This window comes from Lagenorhynchus albirostris, chromosome 12 (assembly GCF_949774975.1).
Source record: "Lagenorhynchus albirostris chromosome 12, mLagAlb1.1, whole genome shotgun sequence".
In the NCBI taxonomy this organism is placed as follows: domain Eukaryota; kingdom Metazoa; phylum Chordata; class Mammalia; order Artiodactyla; family Delphinidae; genus Lagenorhynchus; species Lagenorhynchus albirostris.
Genome location: NC_083106.1, coordinates 19040414 through 19063023, shown reverse-complemented (window position 1 = coordinate 19063023; position 22610 = coordinate 19040414). Strand labels below are relative to the sequence as shown.

At 35.1% G+C, this 22610-nt stretch overlaps 1 protein-coding gene across 1 annotated transcript in view; it reads right to left on the bottom strand.

Moving 5' to 3' along the window:
- SHPRH (SNF2 histone linker PHD RING helicase) overlaps positions 1-17411 on the bottom strand; it is a 71471-nt gene extending 54060 nt beyond the window's left edge. The window contains exons 1-10 of the mRNA XM_060167997.1: positions 16776-17411; positions 14434-14563; positions 12379-12597; positions 9536-9614; positions 8748-8898; positions 7473-7581; positions 6596-6852; positions 4459-5121; positions 2711-2962; positions 1807-1885 (exon numbers count right to left, since the gene is read on the bottom strand). Coding sequence (XP_060023980.1) covers positions 1807-1885; positions 2711-2962; positions 4459-5121; positions 6596-6852; positions 7473-7581; positions 8748-8898; positions 9536-9614; positions 12379-12597; positions 14434-14563; positions 16776-17411 — 2575 coding nt within the window. The remainder of the gene's footprint in view (positions 1-1806; positions 1886-2710; positions 2963-4458; positions 5122-6595; positions 6853-7472; positions 7582-8747; positions 8899-9535; positions 9615-12378; positions 12598-14433; positions 14564-16775) is intronic.
- Positions 17412-22610: the final 5199 nt, after the last annotated feature.

Sequence of the window (22610 nt, the reverse complement as noted above, 5' to 3'; positions counted from 1 at the left end):
TTGACTTTACCATGGTGCAAAAACGAACGTTGTTAATTAATAAATCATCAAATCTGATTTATCTCTATCAGTCTAGCATAGTGGATCTCAACTGAGGTGGAGGTGGAGGGGTGTGATTTTGCCCACTGGAGACATTTGGCCGTGTCTGGAGACATTTGTGGGTGTCACAATTGCAAGAATGCTACCAGCATCTAGAGGGTAAAAGCTCAGTATCCAAAATGCCCAGAACAGCTCCCCCCAAAAATGAACTATCTGTCCCTAAACGTCAATGGGGCTAAGGTGAAGAAACCCTGGTCTAACACAAAAAGAAAACAAATGAGACTTCTACTTCCAAATACAACATAGTAAGTCACGTCAGGCTAACATTCCCACTGCAACAACTACAAAAAGAACAGATATATTACAAGAGTCATAGTGTTAAAGATACCAGCAAATCATGGAAGCAAAGATGAAAGATAAACTAAATTTCTAGAAATTTGGGAAAGGCTATTTTTTAAGGTAACTTGGGCATGAGAAAACTTTTGGGGGTGATTATGTTGGCTGCGGAAATAAACTCACAGGTAAATACATATGTCAAAAATTTATAAATTTTACATTTTAAATATTTACAGTTTCATTATATGTCATTTATACCTCAATAAAGGTGTTAAAAAAATTAATAAAAAATTTGTTGAATGGTGACAAGTGCTCAAAACACCTGCCAACATCTTATTCAACCAAAATAAACTAACTACCCAGGGAACTGAGGAATTATTGCTCATACTTTTCAATATTAAAATTAGAAAAAAGTAACTTTGATAGTCATTTTCTTTTTTCTATACCTTCTCAGCTAACTTTTGAGCTGAGTGATATCTTATAAACACCTAAATATCATAATTGGGCAGTTTCCAATGTAACAGCAGACCACTAAATTTGGCCTTTTAATTAGACTGATATTATTCTATAAATATGTTTTGCAATGTAACTTACTAAAATTACACAGGTATTTTAATATATACCTAAAATCTTCCTAAAAAACTCTTGCCCCCTAAAAATAATCATCAAAAAAAATTGTTTTTCACATCACTGTAATGGATGGATGTTGATATTTTTATTTTAGCAGAATGATAAGTTATTCTGCTAGAAACAAACAATATATGAAAATTTGAATTTTCAGAATGATAAATTTTGAGGATGAATATTTGCCACAGGACTCCAAAAATATTTATATTTTATAATTAATTGCATTTTAATGACAGCTTTTCAGGAAATTTATTATGTAAAACAACATTTACTTAAACCTTTAGTTTTAAATATTTGCAACTTGAACAAAAGTTTTAAAAATGCAGTCTATGTTCTATGGAAAAAATAAGTTATATGAATGAGATTAATGTAGAAGCATGAGTTATACTGTGTGAGCGGGAGGTCCTTATTTTTATAGACACGGCTAAGTGAAATTAATTCCTTTTTCCTCTCTCTCTGGCTCTTTCCCTCTTTCTTTCTTGTCAGGTTCTTCCTGTTTTCTACTCACCATTTGGAACTTTGAGTTCAATTCAGACCTATGTCTACACTGTTCAAGCACTCACAGTAACTGCTCAAATTAGGACAATGGGACTACTCACCATATATCTATCCTCATATATGCAAACAAATATCGCTTGATTCCATTTAAAAAGGTTAAGTGTTTGAAACTATTAGGAGTCAAATATAAATACATATATAATCACTTAAGTAAGGATTTCAGCAAAAGTTAAACATAAAATACTTCTTGTTCAAAAAAATTAAGCTTTTCAAATATATGCAATATGTGAGAAAACCATACATTACCCTCCAATCCTCTCTGTACTGGAGTGCCACTGATGCACCAGCGGTTAATCCCACTTAAGCGCTGAGCCATTTCTGCAGCCTGATGGGAGAGAAATATGAAATAAAAAAGAAAAGAAAAAAGACACAGGGAAAACTCAAAAGTCAGGAATATGTTTACTTATGAAAATAGCCCATGTCAAGCTACGTTTCAGGTCAGATGCATCTGCGCTTATTGAACACTTATCACACTCAATATTGAATGTCATATTCAACGGGCTATTTTCTAGTGCAGTGGTTCTCATTAGCAGGAGGCTGTCATGTGTCCTTCCAAAGAGGAAAGGTAGTTCAAGTATGTGTAGAATGAAAATACCCGCTGAATGACTGATACATTCCCTCGACCACCCCATTCTCCAGATGTGAACCACTATGCTAATAGACATGATTTATAAATTCAATTCAGGTTATAGACTGGCCAAAGACAGAATAAAGACATACAACAAAGTCTGAATAAAAATTCTGTCCTCTAAAGTAGTATTTTTCTATTACCATTTGGTCTCTCTGATCAAAAAACTGCCAAAGTTATCAGAGGCTATATGACGAGCCTTCCACATAGCAGAAGTGCTTATAAAAGTCCCTAAATACTTTGATCTGCATCACACAAAAACTGCCATCTTATTCAAACATACATGTGCATTGCATTTAGAGCAATGATTCACAGATTACCAAACTAATTCCTAAGGATTATATAGTTCATACACAGAGAAAAGCAAATGTTGAGTGTTTAAAGGCAAACTTCGGGCCAATGTCAATGCTGTGGGTTAACTACACTTAAACTACTAAATTTTCTATGGACAGTTTCCTCCAATCCCTTTCCCTTTCCCTTTTCTCTTCCCCAGCCCTCAGAAGGTTCTGCAGAGATTCTCACTTTTACAGTAGGACATTCAACCATCTGAGCTTCATCAAGGCAAATCCTCCACCACTCCACAGCTACAAGGGGGCTCGGAATGGCCATATAGCGCTTCTGGTTCCTTAAGCGACGCCCATCCTCACTATTGCTGTGTGGGATATCTACATAGTTTAGTTCTGAACGAAGGACATCATAAGTAATGATGACTATATCCTGTTCTGCCAAAAAATGAGGCTGTAAAAAACCATCTTTCTTCACTCCTTGATATACCTAGGAAATAATCAGCATAGACATAGTTATTGCAGAAAGACACATCAAAGATACTGAAACAGTCATTTATTTATACACTTACTGAGCCCTTTCTATTTGTTTAGAACCAAACGTGCTATAAGATACATCCTATACCTGTCTAGAGAAAGATGCATTTTAGTGTGTAAGACTAATAACATAAGTAATGTGAATGGAACAGTAAATGTGAAGGCTCACAGTGGAAAGACCAATTCTATGGCTAAGAAAGTAAATTCAGAGAGAAATTCAAATTTGCGGTAGATCTTGAAGTACATTGAGGAGTCCTCACAGGTGGAGAAAAAGGGAAAAGGACTTACAGGTAGGTGGGTAGATGGAATAGCTTGTACAAAAGCACAAAGGTGTGAAAAAGTAGAACAATAAGAGCTATTATTTACTGAATGCCTTTTATATTTCAGACACCATGCAAAGTTTTATCTCCTACTTTCAAAAACAATCCTGTTAGTTGTTATTATTTCTATCCCACACATAAGAAACATGTAGTGACTTGCTCCAAACTGGTAGAGTCAAGATTCAAACCAAGGTTTGCCTACCCTACAGAACAGAGCTCCTCAATGGCAAAGACGGTCTTTTACATATTACTGTACTCTCCATGCCTATCATAGTGGCTGAAATCCAGAAAACATACATAACATTTGTGTGGAAAGAAGAACAAAGAGAGTAAAGAAAACTAACAGTAGTGAACAACAACATTAAATGACCACTTACTATGTGCCAGCACTTTATCAAATCATTTAATCTTCACAAAAAGTCTGTGAGGGGGTACTACTTTCAGAACTTAGCACAATTCCTGGCACATAATAGGTACTCAATAAATATCTGTTGAATGAGTAAATCCTTATTTTACAGATGGGGTAACTGAGGCTTCAGAGGAAGATTCTGGAGCTAAAAGTTGAAAGATCATACAAGTTCATACTATTACACAATGCTGCCTTTGAATTGCATTTCTCTCAGAGTATAAACGCTTATACAAAGACTTTTTCATTTATACGATCAAGATTTTTTTCAAAAGCTTTCATCTTTCCATCCAAAGTGCTTTAACTTCTGATGTCAGAAAAGAATAAACAGTCTACGGTTCTATTTCTTATTCTCAATTTCCTCTTCAAGTTCTGATTTAATATTATTATTATCTCATTAATTTAATTTTGGGGACAAAAAACAAAGTGACAAAGATTATAAAAATTATCATGGGGCTTCCCTGGTGGCGCAGTGGTTGAGAGTCTGCCTGCTGATGCAGGAGACACGGGTTCGTGCCCCGGTCCGGGAGGATCCCACATGCCGCGGAGCGGCTGTGCCCGTGAGCCATGGCCACTGAGCCTGCGCATCCGGAGCCTGTGCTCCGCAACGGGAGAGGCCACAACAGTGAGAGGCCCACATACCTCAAAAAAAAAAAAAAAAAAAAAATCATGGAGTGAAAATTTACATTTTCCTATCCCTTTAAAGAGTCTAAACTACCTTACCAAGACCCGAAGAGATGATGACCTCACATGTCTATTGATTTCATCCACCCACTGATGACAGATGGAACTAGGGGAGATGATCAGCGTTGCTCTTGTTGATACTGGCTCCATCGCAACAAGGCAGTGGGGGCAGTAGAAAGGTTTAATCTTCAGATTCTTCTCTTCATAATTCACACATTTTGCATGCTGCCACAAGTGGCATTTCAGGCACTGAACACGAGGCTTACGGTCTACCTGGTCAACTTCACCACATATGCACTCAAAGTGATAATCGGAGGAATTATAGGGACCCATGATATTAGAATGTGGCATGTCATGACCAACAGGATTTAGAGATTCAGCTTGGTCCTTTGCTGCATGTTTTTGCTTGACTTCAAAGACACATGTACTTTCAGATGTGGTAACATCAGTAACTGCAGAGTCACCAGTAGCTGGACAGTGATCCTGTGAGTTAAGATTGATGTTAAGCTGACTTTTTTCCTTTTTTGTGGATGGAACAACAGGCTTTTTCCTCAATTTACTACGATTTCTCCTGGGCTTACAGTAATAATAGTAAGGATCATCATCATCATCAGAGGTGTTTGATGGCAAGTATTCGGAATCTGTGTCCTTGCTCCCTGGTTTTCTGGATTCTTTCTGAATTTTCCTTGGACTCCCCACAACCTACGAAAAATATTATTTATTTAATTTATTTCAACAGAGTGACATATCTGAAATTAAATGCCCAACTTCATGTGCTTTACATAAAAATCTAGTAGCCAGTCTTTGTTACCCCTTCCCTGAGGAGAATCACTCTTGATCAGTGGCTTTCAAGTTGCTCTAAGAACTCCCCTCCCTGATTTCCCCTCCAAAAGCAAAAGAAAGCTCTACTGCTATATCATTAAGATTTGGAGTGAACAAAAGTTAGAAAGATAAAGGAAGCTACTAATTTTGGCATCAACGTCTTATAATTTACAATCTGCCTAAATCAATAAAAGACTGGTAGTTTATAATATATAAATATACAAACTAGGGCAATTATACAAATACCAAGTATTAAAATACAGCATTTAAACAAAGTGAAAATTAATCTACTAGTTACTGCAATTAGCAAATAAGTTCCTTCTTTCTTTCTCCTTTCTAACTGTGTACCCTCCTGCAATTATTTATTGAATGCCAATTCTGTGCCAGGCATCATGTTAGATGCTGGGGATATATATATGAGGAATATTTAGCTCCTGGTCTCAAAGGGGTCTGTTGGAAAAGACAGAACAGTAAAAAATAAAATGACGCCATAGGAATGCATAAGAGGGTTATATAACCCAGAGGGGCTGCGATGGGGAGGTAGGTGCCAGCAATAGCTTCCTAGAAGTGATGTCACAGTCAAGGTTGAACAGAGGAATGAATGACATTAACATGGAATGACTGGCATTAACTGAAGGAGATTTTCTTTTTTGGGTAGCAGAAGGATTATTAAAAGCACAGAAGTTCATTGCAGTCTTCTAACCTAGCTGGGGAGAAACTGGTGGAGACTCCCTGCTCTAGGAAATGAACTTTTTGGACTGTCATTTCTTTCACAGTAGCTAAGCTGGTAACTTTACATTCTAAATTGTTGTCATTAGTCTTTTCTTGATTTATGTTTGCCAATTTGTAACAATTTTCTTAAAAGCAAACTGAACTTATTGGCCACAAAGCAGCAGTTTTATAAAAAAAATATAAACATTTTATAACGTGATGACATGGGAAAAATAAAAACTTATATAAAAGATTCATTGTATATAAAGAGCTATGCAAATGTAAGGTATCAATATTTTTATAAAGTATGGAACATGCTTTTTAAACTGCTGACAACATGAGGGTAAGAAAAGTTATCTTAAATTATAATATGCTTAACAAACTAATTTTATAATTCACTCAATAAATATTTATTGAGTACCTGACATGTCACGCACTCTTCTCCAGGCTTAATGGTGACCAAAATTAAGTTGCTACTCTGATGGAACTTATATTCAGGAAGTAGAAAACATATGCCTCAGCTGTAAGCGTTTTTCCCAATGTTTGTTTTTTTATCATCAGACTGTAAGAGCTTCAGACAGGTGGGGTCTGTCAACTTATTCTGTAAGCATCACATAAAGCTACTTAATAAATGCTCTGTTACCTGCTTTTTTGTTTTATCATGTATATCCTCTTCCTTGTAATTCTTTCCCAGTGTAAAAGTACCAGAAAAACCGTGGCCTTTGATCTGTTTCACAAGACCTTCAAAAATTAAACATTTCAGCATCCTTTTCAGAAGACTCCTGTTCCGTTGAACATCATATCTATATATAGAACTGACATACTTGTAGATGGAAAGAATGGAAACTCCTTTTTTTCCATTCATTTCTTTAACAGCTGTCAGGATCATCACACGTGTAGCTAAATGCAAAAGGATATACTAACTCAGTCAAAACAATTAAAATGAAAAGAAAACTCAGTTAATCTTAATGTGTACCGAGGACCAAGTTAAGAAGAAAATAAATCAAAGATTTATTAAAGATATGTTGTCTGTACATCATCATTTTGAAGAATATGTAATAAAAATTGATCTCAATAATTAAGAAATAAATTACTGTAATGGAATAATTTAAGGAAGAATTACATTAATTTGCTAATCTTACAAATCAACTATTATTTAAAACTACATATTAAAAAAAAACTTCTCACAGTTATTTACATAAATGCTACCATTAGCAAGGGAAACATTCATTTGCTAGCAGAATTTGAAGTAGCTACTCTTTATCAAAGCCTGATTTAAACTGTAAGCTAAAGAAATTTAAATGTTACAAATTAAGCAAAAAACTGTCTGGACCAAGTCAAACCAAAGAATAAATGTTTATTTTTGTTAAGATAATATGCCTTGTAATTGAACTTTTATGCAAAGTATAAATAACTGTAGAAACAATTATTCATAACAATTACAAGATATCTCTATATAATAAGAACCAGAACAAAGATCACTGTAAAAAGGTGTTACCTTTAAGAGATTTCATACTTACGGGGGCACTGAACTTTTTCTTTTGGTTCAAATTCCATATTCTGGGTTTCTGTGTTTTTTACATTTCCTCCAGAATTATGTGATGGAATGAAATAATTCACCACTTTTCCCTGATATAAACAACATTAAGTAGTCACACAGTGTTTTGCTTTCAGTATTCTGAGTTGCTTAATAAGACAAACCCTCCTTCTATTAAGGAGATGCAAAAGAGTTATAATAAATTATGAAAGAAAGGGCTAAATATGTTATGCACAGATATAAACCTTATTTTTTATTTCAGAGTTTACAGCTAGCCATCACTTTTTAAAATTGTACGTTATCTTAAATTACCTAAATTTTAAGTGTGAAACTTCTGAAATTAACTTTTCAAGCCTTGTTTAAAATAGTAATAACCTACTGAATTTGTAATAATACTCAAAATAACTTAAAATTAACACAGCTAATGAACAGAAAATATCCAAAGGAAGTTACCGATAGTTAAAACTGAATACTCCAACTCATTTTCTACAAAGGAGATAGACATTCCCTACTCTAACCCTTACTCAAATCTGAAAGGCTAATTTTGCAAACTTTACACTATTAAAAGATCACATAACCACTAAGGTTGTGAGCATGGTGGGCCCTACAGGTAATTACAGTTATGCCTTTAACTAGTGGCCTCATTTCGGCAGGATTAAATGGGCTGATTTCAGATTCCATTATTGGAAAATATGAACTGTGAGCTATATTTGCCTCACTGAAGTTTTTTCTTTTTCTTATAAACTCTAAAATTTGCATTTTTAAACACAATTGTATTTTGGAATAAAGACTCAGAGTTTGTTTCATCTAGCAATCTAATTACTAAGCTGTTTATCCTGTAACAAAAGTTCTAATTATTGATATTTGACTCTAAGATTTACATATCTGAGATTTGCACAGTTTTTGAAAAATAGCTCTCAAAAATATTTAGCAGTAATACAGAGATGTGAAGTAGTGACAAAACATTTGAGGAAGTAACAAAACTTTCCTAAGGGAATTTCTCTGCCAGCTAGAAGGAAGCTTGGTAAGTGACAGCATGTCGCCTTCCTAGTTGGTCAATATCACTTTAAAAAAACCCCTCCAGGTCACAAACATCCCATTTTCTGTGCCTACTTGAAGTTAACTAACAACTAATATAAATCATTAATTGCAGAGTAAACTGAAAGTGTTGACTTAAGTGCCAAGCAAATGTTTGATACATGATGCTTTTGGAGAACATATGTCCCCGCTTTCCCAAGCCCTATAGTACTCCTACTACCTCAGGAAGAGTGAGAGCATCTTGTTTGACATCTTGTCGAGTATGTGTCAGAATCAGAGCCAAAACCTCTACTGTCTTTCCCAGACCCATCTCATCTGCTAAGATTCCACCAAGCAACTGTGGCCCAGCATTTGGGTACTCACGGATGATGCTAAGGAAAAGACAAGAAAAACACATCATAGGAATGCAAATAAAAATTACACTGTTCCTAAAGAGAACTGGGAGAAATGCATAGAAGGCTAAGCTTTTAAAAATTATATTTTAGGTTGCAACAATTATAATCCCTAGATCATGAATATAAGAACTGTGATCAAAAAACTGCCTGAGCTGACAACTGAAGTCTGCAGAAACAGAATTGGTACTGTCATCATTTTTTTCTTCTATAAATAAAAGGAAGCATGTCTGCCTTCTTTCTGTGACCTTTATGAATCTGTGAATAAAAAATTAAGAATGGCAATAACTACTGATTCACTAGTCATATTTAATGATTCCTAAAACTCTTTTGTAATAGAAATTAACAAATTTAATGAACTGGCCCATAATAAGATGACATTTTACCTAAAATTATAATCTCTTTAAATATCAATAACTATGCATCTTAAGTCTATTATACTGCATTTATCTACTGAAAAATTACAAGCGCTATTAATTCTATGTCTATCTATAAAAATGTCTAATGAGACCTGGACTTAGTATTCCTTCTTGAGGTACTGCTGAGGCTGAAGACTTACGCTACCAATCTCATACAGGTTTTTGTAATATTTATTTTTACTATCGTTTTGCCTTACCAGCCTGTATATGGATTGTAGTAGAGTTTCAAACCCTCAGATGTAACAATTTCTCGCCATAGGAAGTGCAGGGCATTTTCTAAAGAAAAATATAATCATAAGAACAAGTTTGTTTGTTTTCCTTTCTGCCAGATAATCACATTAAAATAAAAGTAAGTTAACAGTCAGGACACCCTGGAAAGGCACATACACATGGGAAAAAGGCTAGGACTCCTCTCATTCTTTTCTTCAGATATTATTCTTTAGCTTTCTTTGCTTTGGGCACCAATATGTTCCATATAAACAAGTGATAAGACAGAAAAAGTTTAGCAAATTACAGAGGATTAACAGGAAAAGAAAACTAATACATATAACCAAGTCTTACCCAATAAAGGAAAGTAGCTTATCTTTTATAAATCCTTCAAGAAGTTACCTGATGTCTTTAAATAACTCAACAGATATACGATACTGGACTAATACATTAATGTAAATCAGACCTAACCTTTTATATGGGTCTGAGTCGGAGGAAAGGCTTAACTGAGGAAATAATATCTAAAACTATAACACTGAAGTACTGAGTTTATTTCAGCCAGAATCGTCCACTAACCCTTCCCTTAATATTTTAAGTTGTTCAAACCAACTGCTAAGTAGGAAGTATGGCTCCACTCACCAGTGAAATGGTAAGTCACTTTTTGTTACTTTCTTTAGGGATTAATAGATGAAGTAGGAATACAGACATATAGGTTTTATAAAATGAAAAAACTTAAAAGATAAAAAGCTTTAATTTACGGAACCAAGGGAACAGAAAAACTACTAAATGACACATGGGATTTAATCAACAAAATCCAGCCTGTGGACAAAAAACAATGAATCACTGACACATGCAGCACGGATGAACCTCGAAAACATTATGTTGAAAGAGGCCAACTCCTTCCACCCGAGTGTACACATTTTATCATTCCGTTTGTTTCAAAAACAGGCAAAACTGGGCTTCCCTGGTGGCGCAGTGGTTGAGAGTCCGCCTGCCGATGCAGGGGACACGGGTTCGTGCCCCGGTACGGGAAGATCCCACATGCTGCGGAGCGGCTGCGCCCGTGAGCCATGGCTGTTGAGCCTGCGCGTCCGGAGCCTGTCGCTCCACAACAGGAGAGGCCATAACAGTGAGAGGCCCGCGTACCGCAAAAAAAAACCCCAAAAAAACAAAAACAAAAACAACAGGCAAAACTAATTTACGGTGATAGTGGTTGCCTCCCGAAGGGGTTGAAGTAGGAGAACTGACTGGGCAATTATAGAACTTGCTGGGGTGATGGAAATACTTTGTCAGTCCTGTATGATAGAAATATTAAAAGAAACAGGTAAAATTAATTTTAATACTTGTTTTCATTTAGCCCAATATAATCAAAATATTATCATTTCAATATGCAATCAATATAAAAATTAGTAGTGAGATATTTCACATTCTTTTTTTGGTACTATTTGAAATCTAGTATATATTTTAAACCTATTGCACATAATTTGGACAACCACATTTCAAGTCTCAAGAGGCATGTGTGGCCAGTGGCTACATTTGAAAAAGTCTGGTTCTATGTCTTAACTGAGTTGCTGGTTTCACAGATGCATAGATTCATCAAAACTTATCAAACTGTGCCCTTAAGGTCTGTGCATTTTACTGTATGTAAGTTACACCTTAATCAAATTCCTTAGTTGAAAAAAATTATTTCATTTTGGAGAAAAAATAATCCAGTCTGTGGTAAACTCTACAGAGCTAACCATTCCTTAAACAAATATACGAAAAAAATACAAGAGAGAGGAGATAGAACCTATGGACTAAAAGAAACTTAAGAGACAGCAACTAATTCCAATATATGGATGTTATTTGGTTTCAGATTTGAACAAACTATAAGAAGGAGAAATAGAGAGAAGGGAGGGAAGGAAGGGAGAGAGATTTGGTGATATTAAGGAATTACTGGGTGTTAAAATGCATTCTACATATATTTATATCTGTTTAAAAGATCCTTTATCTTTTAATGAAATAAACCGAAATATTAACAGAAGAAATGATACAATATGTGGGATTATTATTTCAAAATAATTCAAAATATTGGGGGAGGAGGAGGAAGAAGAAATAATATTGGCTATGAACTGATATTTCCAAAATAAAAAGTTAAAAAAATAAAGTTTGTTGGATAAAAAAGTGGGAGAAATAAGAGCTATTCATCACTGATTAAAATAAATCTATACAGGAAGAGTGAGAAATAGTTAACACTTTACTTCCTAGAGTCATGTAAAAATCTCATCTTGTGCCCATGCCTTTAAAGACAATGATAAAGAAGTGGCACAAATGACTCCCATAAATCTACTACTTTTTTGAAAACACTTATTAGATGGTGTTTCATTTTATTATTTATTTTGTGGAGTAAAGAAAATACATGCAAACCTAGGAAAATTAGGTTAGTTACACATTGTCTCCCACTTTTGTAAATTTGTTTTCTGTCCCTAACATTCATGATTAAATTGTAAAGCCTTTTACATATATTAGGAAGATTCCATCTGGTCAGGTTACAAAAGCAATTCTTAGTTGGAAAGGCATGTAAAAAATTTCTTGGTTTTTAAAAATTCCAATCAAGGCAGCCTTTACTTTGGCTGGAAAAATCAGTTTGAACTTTTATGGATGAGGGAACTCATATATGAATTTCTCTAGATTTCAGTTTTGAAGGATTTCTTAGAAAATAATTTTGTTCATAGTAGCACCCATTCTATCCTATGTTTTCAATATGATTTGTTTACTGATCGATTTCCCCCTACCCTCTCTCTCATATAATCCCTCTGATCAATTTGCCTTTCTTTAAGCATCTTATACTTGCCACTAGCAGGGGTGCTTTTGAAATGCTCTTGTTGTAGCATCCAATTTACAGCCTCTCTTTGGTATGGTCTCAACACAGGAGTCAGTGCAGGATGCTGGACATCCACTTGGATGCATGGAGTTTCTCGTTGATGTGTTTTCTTCACAAAGTGATAGAGTTCATCAATGTCCTGTCCCTCTGGCTCACTCTCTGAATCTTCCTCATCCTCTTCCAACACATCTGTATATCCAAGAACAAATGTACTCAAAACAATCCCATCCACATTTATAACTATAAGCAATTCTTATTTCAAGAACATACCATGCATTCTTCCACTTCTGGGGCCTTTCTTAGTATGTTTTTTGACTGATCAAAAATTTACCCATCCATCCTTCAAGAAAATTCAACTGATACTTTTTCCATGACATTTTCTTTTGTTTTCCCTGGTCGGAATTAATATTCTCTTCTGTGTTCATGCAATACTCTTATACTTTGGATATAGTAATATATTGCAATCTGTCTGGTAATACAATCATTTGTGTGTATTCATCCCTTCCCCACTGAACTGTAATGCTCTTTGAGAGCAAAGGCTGTCTTTTGTTTTTATAGTTCCTCAGAGCAGCTAGCACGTGCCTTGCGCGTTGTAGATGTTTAATAAACATCTGAGGAACTGAATGTGAATATCTTTTGCAGTTTGTAAAAGGATAATTTATTTCACTTTTACATCTTAACATAAAAAAAATCCATACGCAATTTTTCTATGTCTAATAAGACAAGGATTCCCATTCTATTTCTTATGCTAAAAAGGATAGGTATTTGGTAGCAGCACCAGCAGCCAATCAGGAGATTAAGGGCTTAAGCCATCAACACAAATTCGTAAGAATTTCAGACTCATTTGTTGGGCACAATTGCCCTGTGGAAGAAGATTCATGCCTACACATGAAAAAAAAAATTCAAACTCTTGAACAAATTTACAAACCCTATTAACTAAAGCTAATGATTTATTACTGAAAGGTTTCAAATAGGCCTACACACATTTATAGAACAGGCCTCATATGCCCTAAAATAAAAACTGTACCATAAAATACATAATTTACTATTTTCAATAAAAATTATGTCATATTAAGATTTTCAAAAGTTTACAATTAATGTGTGGTTATATGCTTAGTTATTTCAGACTGTTAGTATAGGTGTATACTCCAGTATTAGTAACTAAATTTGAAGTTTTCCTTTAAAATCCTTGAAGTTTTCCTTTGAAAAGTTCAAATTTTATTATTTTTAAAAGGCAGAATAATGGAATTCTTATAACTTTAAAAATTCTAGGTGTACTTAAAAGCATTCCTTCCAATTTTAAGTCTTTAACATGCAAAATGATTTACTATTATTAGTTATCATGAAGCTTTGCAAAGAATGTACTGCAGAAACAATTCAATAACCAAGCTCAGAAACGGATTTCCCAAATATTCCAGTATAAAAATGTTCTATAATTTGCACCTGAAATAAGGCTGACCCACCATGAGCAGGACTTGGAGAATTTGAGCCGTTTTTCCAGTAGTGTTGATGGGCTGCATCAAGCCATCCACACTCTCCCTTGGGAACCAATGGCAGACAACTCTGAAACTGCAGTCCTGACCAACGATACAACGTCTTGCCAAGAAACAGTAGCAAAGTTAACTGGTCTTTATGGGAAGCAGGCTCTTGAGATTATTTGTCAGACTGCAAAGGAGAGGTGGAATAAAGGCCAGCCAAGAATCTCTGGCCATGACAAAATAAAAAAGCACAGGAATAATGCAAAAATTCCAATCAGCTCAGATCCCTTTAAATTCTGCCTATTGACTCCATAAACATTTCTTGAGTAACTACTATAAGCTAAGCACATTATTAAGCAAATAAAGACAAAAATTATAGAAGTAGGGGTATTTCGGATAAGTATAATTTTGTCATATAGCAATTTTATGAAGGTTTAATTTTTACTATGGTTTTAGTAGCTGTTTTTCTGGCTGTTATGTATAGGATTTGGGGGAAAACCCACAGCTCTTCAGTAGTAGCAATTTTAAAGTTTACTTTAAATATTACCTGGAATAATAAAATTGTATAACTTTTCCATCACTCTCTTCATGAGTTGATTGAACTTTTTCATTCTTGAGTTTGCATCACTCAGAAAATCTAGTTTTGCTAGGCCACCTTCCAAAAGATAAATTCCAACCTACATAGAATTAATCAACATAAAAATAGTTTTGATTGTACTATACCATTTTTGAGGATATAAGAAAAACATTTTTTAACATCATCACTTTTAAAGGTATTCACAGTATTTACCCCACAAGCACTAAATATATACCTACCAAATCTCCCTTAGATGTTTTCACTTTCAATAACAAATTCATTCTACAAATGCAGTACCTAGTATGTGTGATGCACCATTTAAGTAGCTAGAAAAAAAATATTTCCTTAACTGAAACTGAACCTGGGAGACTGTGATGAGAACACCAATTCTACCAACCAAGTCAATGATTTCCCAACTGGATGATCATCAGAATATCAATGAAGCTGGTTAAAAATGCAGATTCCCCCAGAAGATTCTGATGCACATGACAGGATTCTTAAGCACAGTTAGGTTTGGGAATCCCTATTACTATATCAAACACTAAAATGTATAGGAAAACAGACCTTGATTAAGGTTATGTAGCTTGAGTCTAGTGAAACAATGTAGTATGAAGTTTTGTAGTCAAAATACTTGAATTTTAATACTGGCATTGATATTTAAGAGCTAAATAAACAAACAAAATAATTGATTTATTCTGACCCCAATAGAGAGAAACCTATATGAGATAGCCCACTTAGTACAATTTTAAAACTTCCTAATGGTAGATAATCAATAAATACAGTTTCCTTCATTTTCCTGTATTATCCTGAGCTTGATTCCCTAATCACTGAGATTCTCATAGTTTTTCACTAAAGAATAAGAATCAACCAGCATTATACAGGAATAAGTGGCAAAGATTATTTTTCACTACTTATATTCTGCTTTGTACCTAGAGATGGCTTGCTACAGCAGCAATAAGTGTTTAAAAGTTTATAAAAATTGGGATTAGGGAAGACAGAACAGATCAAGATTTGGTGTGTGGGTGGGAGAAGTAGACAGAACACAGGCATACAATCCATGAATTCTTACATACTTGTTATCCCTGAGCCACAATTTTTGGCACTCACTATCAGCAAAGAGAGGGAATGCTTGGTTGTACAGTTAGACTGCAGGGAAGAATTAATTACAATCCAATGCTTCTAAATTTTCTCCTTTCCTTCTGTCAATTCTGAAACTATAAATGGGGCTATCAATATAATTGATTTTTAATGTGAGAAATGTATAACACAGCTTTCAACTGAACAGAGGTGAATTTAACATTTTAGAATTTCTTTTCAAGTTCTAGCATGAAGGCATATAAACCTGCTTCATAGTTGACAAAGTACATTTACTTACATTACCTCACCTGATTCTCAACAAAACTGTATGAGGTAAAAAGAATGAGTACTATTTACATTTCGTACAAAAAGAAGCTGAAATTAGGGCCTTTAAATGATTCACAAAAAGTTACTTGGCTAGTGAATAGCAGAGCCTGAAATGAATGGTAAATTTATTCATTCATTTACTGAAAATCTGTTTAGTACATGGTATTTTACTGGGCTGTGAAGATAAAAAACTTCATAGTCTAGTGAGGGGGAAAGATATAAAATGTAAGTACACTACAAGTGACCAAGGCAAAAATAAGCATATGTGTTAGATATTATGGGGGAAGAGCATGTAACACCATCCATGGAGTTTAAGAAAGCATCTCCTTAGGTGAAGTAAACTCTGAGCTGAACATTAAGCGACGACCAGGAGTTTGGAGGGATGAGGAAGGCACAACCCAGGCAGAGGGAAGTGTGAGAGCAAAAGCAGAGATGCAAAAAGGCAGCAGGGTATCTGCAGGAAACAAATTAATTTGCACTTTCTGGGACAAACTAAAAAGCAGAGTGATTAAGAGTTGAGGCTGGAGAAGGAGACAAAGGCCTATCAAAGGAGAGACTTATATGCCAGATTATCATTAATTCTAGAGGCAGTAAATAGACTAGAATTCCATTTGCCATACCAGCCCAGAGACAAAGGAAATGAAGGAGTTGAAAAGGCAGTAATTAAAGGATTGCTACAGGAAGAGAAAGAGATAATGAGGACCAAAACAAGTCACTGAGAGTAGAACTGGAAAGGGCGAATCAGGAAGATCCTGAAAAAAGAACAGCCTAAAAATGATTAGCTATAATATACATTTTTTATAGTTATTGAATGTCCCAAATAAAATGTACTCTGACACTTAATAATAATTTCAAAATGGGCTGTCTGATGCAGAAAAACCTTAAAAGACACTACAGAAATTGCATACCTTGATAATGTGATTTCCTTCTGGTTTTTGGTAAAGTTTTATTCTTTTCTTCTTTTGCAGCCACCCCAAATCTTCTAACATTTCACCACTAAAGGATGATTCCACTTGAATACCTTTGTCACAAATACTGATTGGCTCGTTGAGTCCTCTTTCTTTTTTCTCTATATCTTCGCATTCTGAATGAACATAGATCACAAACTGACAGCTCGACTCTGAACTCATCAGTGTAAAACTCCTTTCAGAAAAATTTTCAATTAAACTCTGTTCAGGAAGAAGCTGAAGAGTTAATTCCCCTAGAAATGCTTTCCAAGAATTATCAAAGTGACAGGGAGAAATCACAATATTCAGCTTTGGAGACAAAGGGGAAAAAATGCCACCAGTCTCTTCTTCAACTGATTTTGAGACGCTCACCACTTCTGGACACCTCTTCTTATCTTTGTGAGCCACTTCTTCCTTTAGACTATCATCTAGGATGATGCAGTGAGCAGAAGAGGAGTCCAAACCTGGGCAGGACTGCTCGTCATCAGTTGAGGTGAGAGGTTCATTCCTTCTGTCCTCATGCATATTCCAACGAAGCTGCTGTTGCTTTTCCTCATCTACCCTCACTGGAGGAGCACGTTTCCGTCGGCTGCTCATTTTCAAGTTATCTTGGTAAATATGAAGTCTAGAAGACAAACGCAACAGTAGGCATTCCAAGAGAGGATTTTAGTATTAAAATACTCCCAGATGAGAAATTCAGCAGAGAAAAATAATCCCACACATAACATGGAATCTTCAGAGACACACAAAGTAATGGATAATTTTTTTAATAAGTCAAATACAGCTTTGGAACACACTCACTATAATCTCATGTATCAAATAAATTCTAATGGTCTTATTGGTCTTTTACAGATAAATTTAATATAGATAATTTGTTGTTTAAACTAAAATAAATTCTAAAAATACATTTAATGAGCAGCATGATAGTAAGGTAAATCTCTCAGATATCCTGGAAATGCTTATTTGAAAACTTTTCGTGACATTTAGATTCATATCATCACCATAGAATTTCAATTTTGTTTTATAATCCCAAAGAGTTAACAAAACTTCACTTGACTCTTACATAACTTAAAAATCCCTAAAAATATATCTTCTTTTTCAAAAGAGGAAGATGAAAACATAGAAATGTATTTCTTTTTGTGAATCAGCATATAAAAAGAATAAGAGGGATATCTGGGCAAGAAATAAGGTGGTGATGGCAAACAGGGGAAATAAGGCAGAGACAATAAAAGAAGAGAATTTTAAAATATAGGGAAAAAAGAAAAGAAAGCTTTGTCAACTCAAAAGAGGAAACTGGGCTAAAAGCAGCCTATATAAGGTAGGTCCTAAACTACGTTTCCCAAAATAATAGCCAATTCCTATACATAGCATAAAACAACTCAGAGAAGTTAAATCACAAAGTCATAATGATGGTTAGTGCCTATTCCAATTTATTCCAACCATGTAGCTGGGGAAAAAAAAAAGGATGTATAAACAAAATTTGTCTTCAAGTGCAGTTTAAGAAATATTCTCAGAAAAGGGAAACCTCTTCCACTGTTAGTGGGAATGTAAATTGATACAGCCACTATGGAGAACAGTATGGAGGTTCCTTAAAAAACTAAAAATAGAAGTACCATACAACCTAGCAATCCCACTACTGGGCATATACCCTGAGAAAACCATAATTCAAAAAGAGTCATGTACCACAATGTTCACTGCAGCTCTATTTACAATAGCCAGGACATGGAAGCAATCTAAGTGTCCATCAACAGATGCATGGATGAAGAAGATGTGGCACATATATACAATGGAATATTACTCAGCCATAAAAAGAAACTGAGTTATTTGTAGTGAGATGGATGGACCTAGAGTCTGTCATACAGAGTGAAGTTAAGTCAGAAAGAGAAAAACAAATACCGTATGCTAACACATATATATGGAATAAAAAAAAAATGGTTCTGAAGAACCTAGGGGCAGGACAGGAATAAAGACGCAGACATAGAGAATGAACTTGAGGAAACGGGGAGGGGGAAGGATAAGCTGGGACGAAGTGAGAGTGTCATGGACATATATACACTACCAAATGTAAAACAGATAGCTAGTGGGAAGCAGCCGCATAGCACAGGGAGATCAGCTCAGTGCTTTGTGACCACCTAGAGGGGTGGGATAGGGAGGATGGGAGGGAGAGAGATGCAAGAGGGAGGACATATGGGGATATATGTATATGTACAGCTGATTCACTTTGTTATAAAGCATAAACTAACACACCATTGTAAAGCAATTATACTCCAATAAAGATGTTAAAAATATATACATAACATATATAGAAAAACAAAAAAGAGAAATATTCTCAGTAATTCCATTTTTAAATAAAATCCAGTCAGGTATTTGCCGAGTCCCCAGTAAGTATTCAACACCGTGCTGTATTTGAGGAGAGGATATAAAAGAAGTATAGATCAAACCATGGTCTTTAATTCAATACAGACGATAAGCTGTGTTTTGGTTTCTTGATGACAAACTGAGCTCACAGCAGTCTACATCCCTCTACCTCCACTAACTTGCCATCCTTAATTACTCTGCTCCAAATCTAGCCCTGTTTAAGGTAATACAAAACAAGGGGAAATCTCAGCTGACCAGAAACTTTGAGGTATTCCTAAAGAATGATACAGAGGGAATCAGACTGGAAAGCTGAGTGACAGCGTGAATGTATTAGCACAAAAGATGGGAGCATCATCAAGCGGGCTGCCATGCTCAGTGGTGGGGGACCTGGTAGTGGAACCCAAAGTGAGTCCAGGGCTACAGCACAGATAATAGTGGAACAATAAAGTGGAAACCCACAGGCCCTTACCTGCCCTATTTCTCCCAAAGCCAAGGTAGCTGTGATGGGGGTATCTATTTTCTGGTGAGAGCGGTGCCTAAACTGGAAAGATGTCCTTTGCCACTGACTAAAGAAAAAAAGGCAGATGACAATGGACTCTGCCTATATGGAGGTCTCACCAATCTCCCATTCTCACTGAATACAACAGAAAACAAGTCTTACATCTGCTTCTGAGCCTCCCCTTAAGCAAACTGTACAAGCAGAGACAATGAAAGGTAAAGCAAGGAATCTGAACCTCAAAGATGAGTTCACAATCAACAAACATGAAGGGATCTCCAACAGGAGTATAAATGAACAAAGAAACTTTCACCCAAACAGATGGAGTAATCTGAATAAGAACTTTATAAAACAGTCAAATCATTACATCCTCAGGGAGATAACATATTGTTTTCATGAAACAGAATCAGGAAGTCATAACACAAAAAGGTGGCTATTAAAAAAACTGACTGGCAATTTTAGGAAAGCAAATTATATTACTGGATATTTTCGATCCGCAGTTGGCTCAATCTGTGGATGCAGAATCTGCAGACATGGAGGGCTGACTGTATCTTTAAAGAAATAAAGGTGAAAAAAATGACAAAAGCCAAGAGAATTCACTTGCAGACCCACATTTACAAGAAATGTTAAAGGAAGTCCTCACAAAGGAAAATGATATTAGATGGAAATTTGGACCTACACAATGGGATAAAAAGCATTGTGAATGAAAAATATGTGCATAAATATGTCTTTTTCTCTTGTTTTTACAGTTCTTTAAAAGATAACTTTAAGAATTTTTTATTCTGAAAATTGTCAAGTCTACATAAAAAGAGAGAAATAGCCTAGTAGTATAATCATAGAGATATATATATATACTATGTACTATGTTTATGGACTGAAAGACTCAAGATGCCAAAATGTCAATTCCTCAATATTGATCTACAGAGTCAAAGTAATCCCATTCGAAATCCCAACAGGCCTTTTTTTTTTTTTTTTTGTAGAAACTGACAAGCTGATTCCCAAGAACTAGAAGAGTCAAAATAATTTTGGAAAAGAAGAGTAAAGTTGAAATATTTAACAATGACTCCAGGACTTACACTGACAGTAATCAAAACAGTGTGGTAATGATATAAAGATAGACATATAGACCAATGGAACAAAATAAAGTGTCCCGTAATAGACCCACATAGCATGGTCAATTGATTTTTGAAAGAAATTCAAAGGCGATTAATGGGGAAAGAATATCCCTTTTAATAGATACCTCTATGCAAAAAAAAAAAAAAGAATCTTGATTTTTACCTCCCCACACACATAAAAACTAACTTGAAATGGATCATAAACTGACATATAAAAGCTAAAACTGTAAGGCTTCCAGAAGAAAACTGAAGAGAAAATCTAAGTGACAGTGGATTAGGCCAAAAAAAAAAAAAAATTTAAATAGGACACAAGAAGCAGAGACTATAAGAAAATGATAAATTAGGCTTTAATGAAATTAAATACTTTGGCTCTTCAAAAGATATTGTTATGAAAATGACAGGGGAAGCTGCGGATGGGAAACAATATTAGTAAAACAAATACCTGATGAAAGATTTCTATGTGGAATATATAAACAACTTGCAAATCAATAGTAAGAAAAACAACCTTATTAAAAAATGGACATAAATTTTGAACAGTCGTTTCACCAAAGAGGATCTATACGTTGCAAATACTGTAAGCACATGAAAATATCTTCACCATCATCAGTTATTAAGGCATTTCAAATTCAACCCATAAACCACAATGAGAAACTACATATCCAGTAGAATGATTAAAATTTAAAAGACTGAGGATGTAGAAGAACTAGAACTGAATTCTCCAGCATTCCAACAGGAAAAGTCTGTCAATTTCTTACAAAATTGAATATATATTTTCTACACAGCCTATTAATCCCACTCATAGGCGTTTACCTAAGAGAAATAAAAACACAGAATCATAAAAGACTTAAACTTGAATTTGTTAATAGCAGTTTTATTAATAAAAGCCTACAACTGGAAACAACCCAAATGTCCATCACCTGATGAATAGATAAACAAATGCAATACTACTCATGATAAACTACTGATACATATAACAACATGGATGAATTTTTAACACATTATACTAAGTGAAGGAAGCCAGAAATGAAAGACTACATAGTGTACGATTCCATTTATATGAAATTCTAGAAAAAGTAAAAATCTAGTGATAGAAAGCAGATTAGTGGTTATCAGGGGCCAGGAAGTGGTAAGAGGTGACTGGCAGCAAAGAAGCAGAAGGGAAACCTTTGGGGTAACAGAAATGTTCTACTGGTGATCACATGATGGTACACATTTGTCAAAATTCATCAAATTGTATGTGTAAAATTGTTGAATTTTATTGCATGTAATTTACCTTAATAAAACTAATTTAAAAAGCAGGACTTCCCTGGTGGTGCAGTGGTTTAGAATCCGCCTGCCAATGCAGGGGACACGAGTTCGATTCCTGGCCGGGGAAGATCCCACATGCCTCAGAGCAACTAAGCCCGTGAGCCACAACTACTGAGCCTGCACTCTAGAGCCCGCGAGCCACAACTACTGAAGTTGTGGCTCGACTACGCGCTTAGAGCTTGCGCACCTAGAGCCCGTGCTCCGCAGCAAGAGAAGCCACCGTAATGAGAAGCCCGCGCACCGCAATGAAGAGTAGGCCCCGCTCGCCGCAACTAGAGAAAGCCCACGCGCTGCAAGGAAGACCCAACGCAGCCAAAAATAAATAAATAAATTAAAAAAAACCCTAATTTAAAAAGCAAAGACAAAAAGTAGGTGCAGAAGTGATTTAAAAACTGTAAGAGAATATTAAGAATAGCTTTATTCTAATAAACTTGAAAAATCTAGATAAAATGTGTAATTTACTAACAAAATGTAATGAATAAAACTGGTCCAATAAATAGAAGATCTGAATAGAACAAT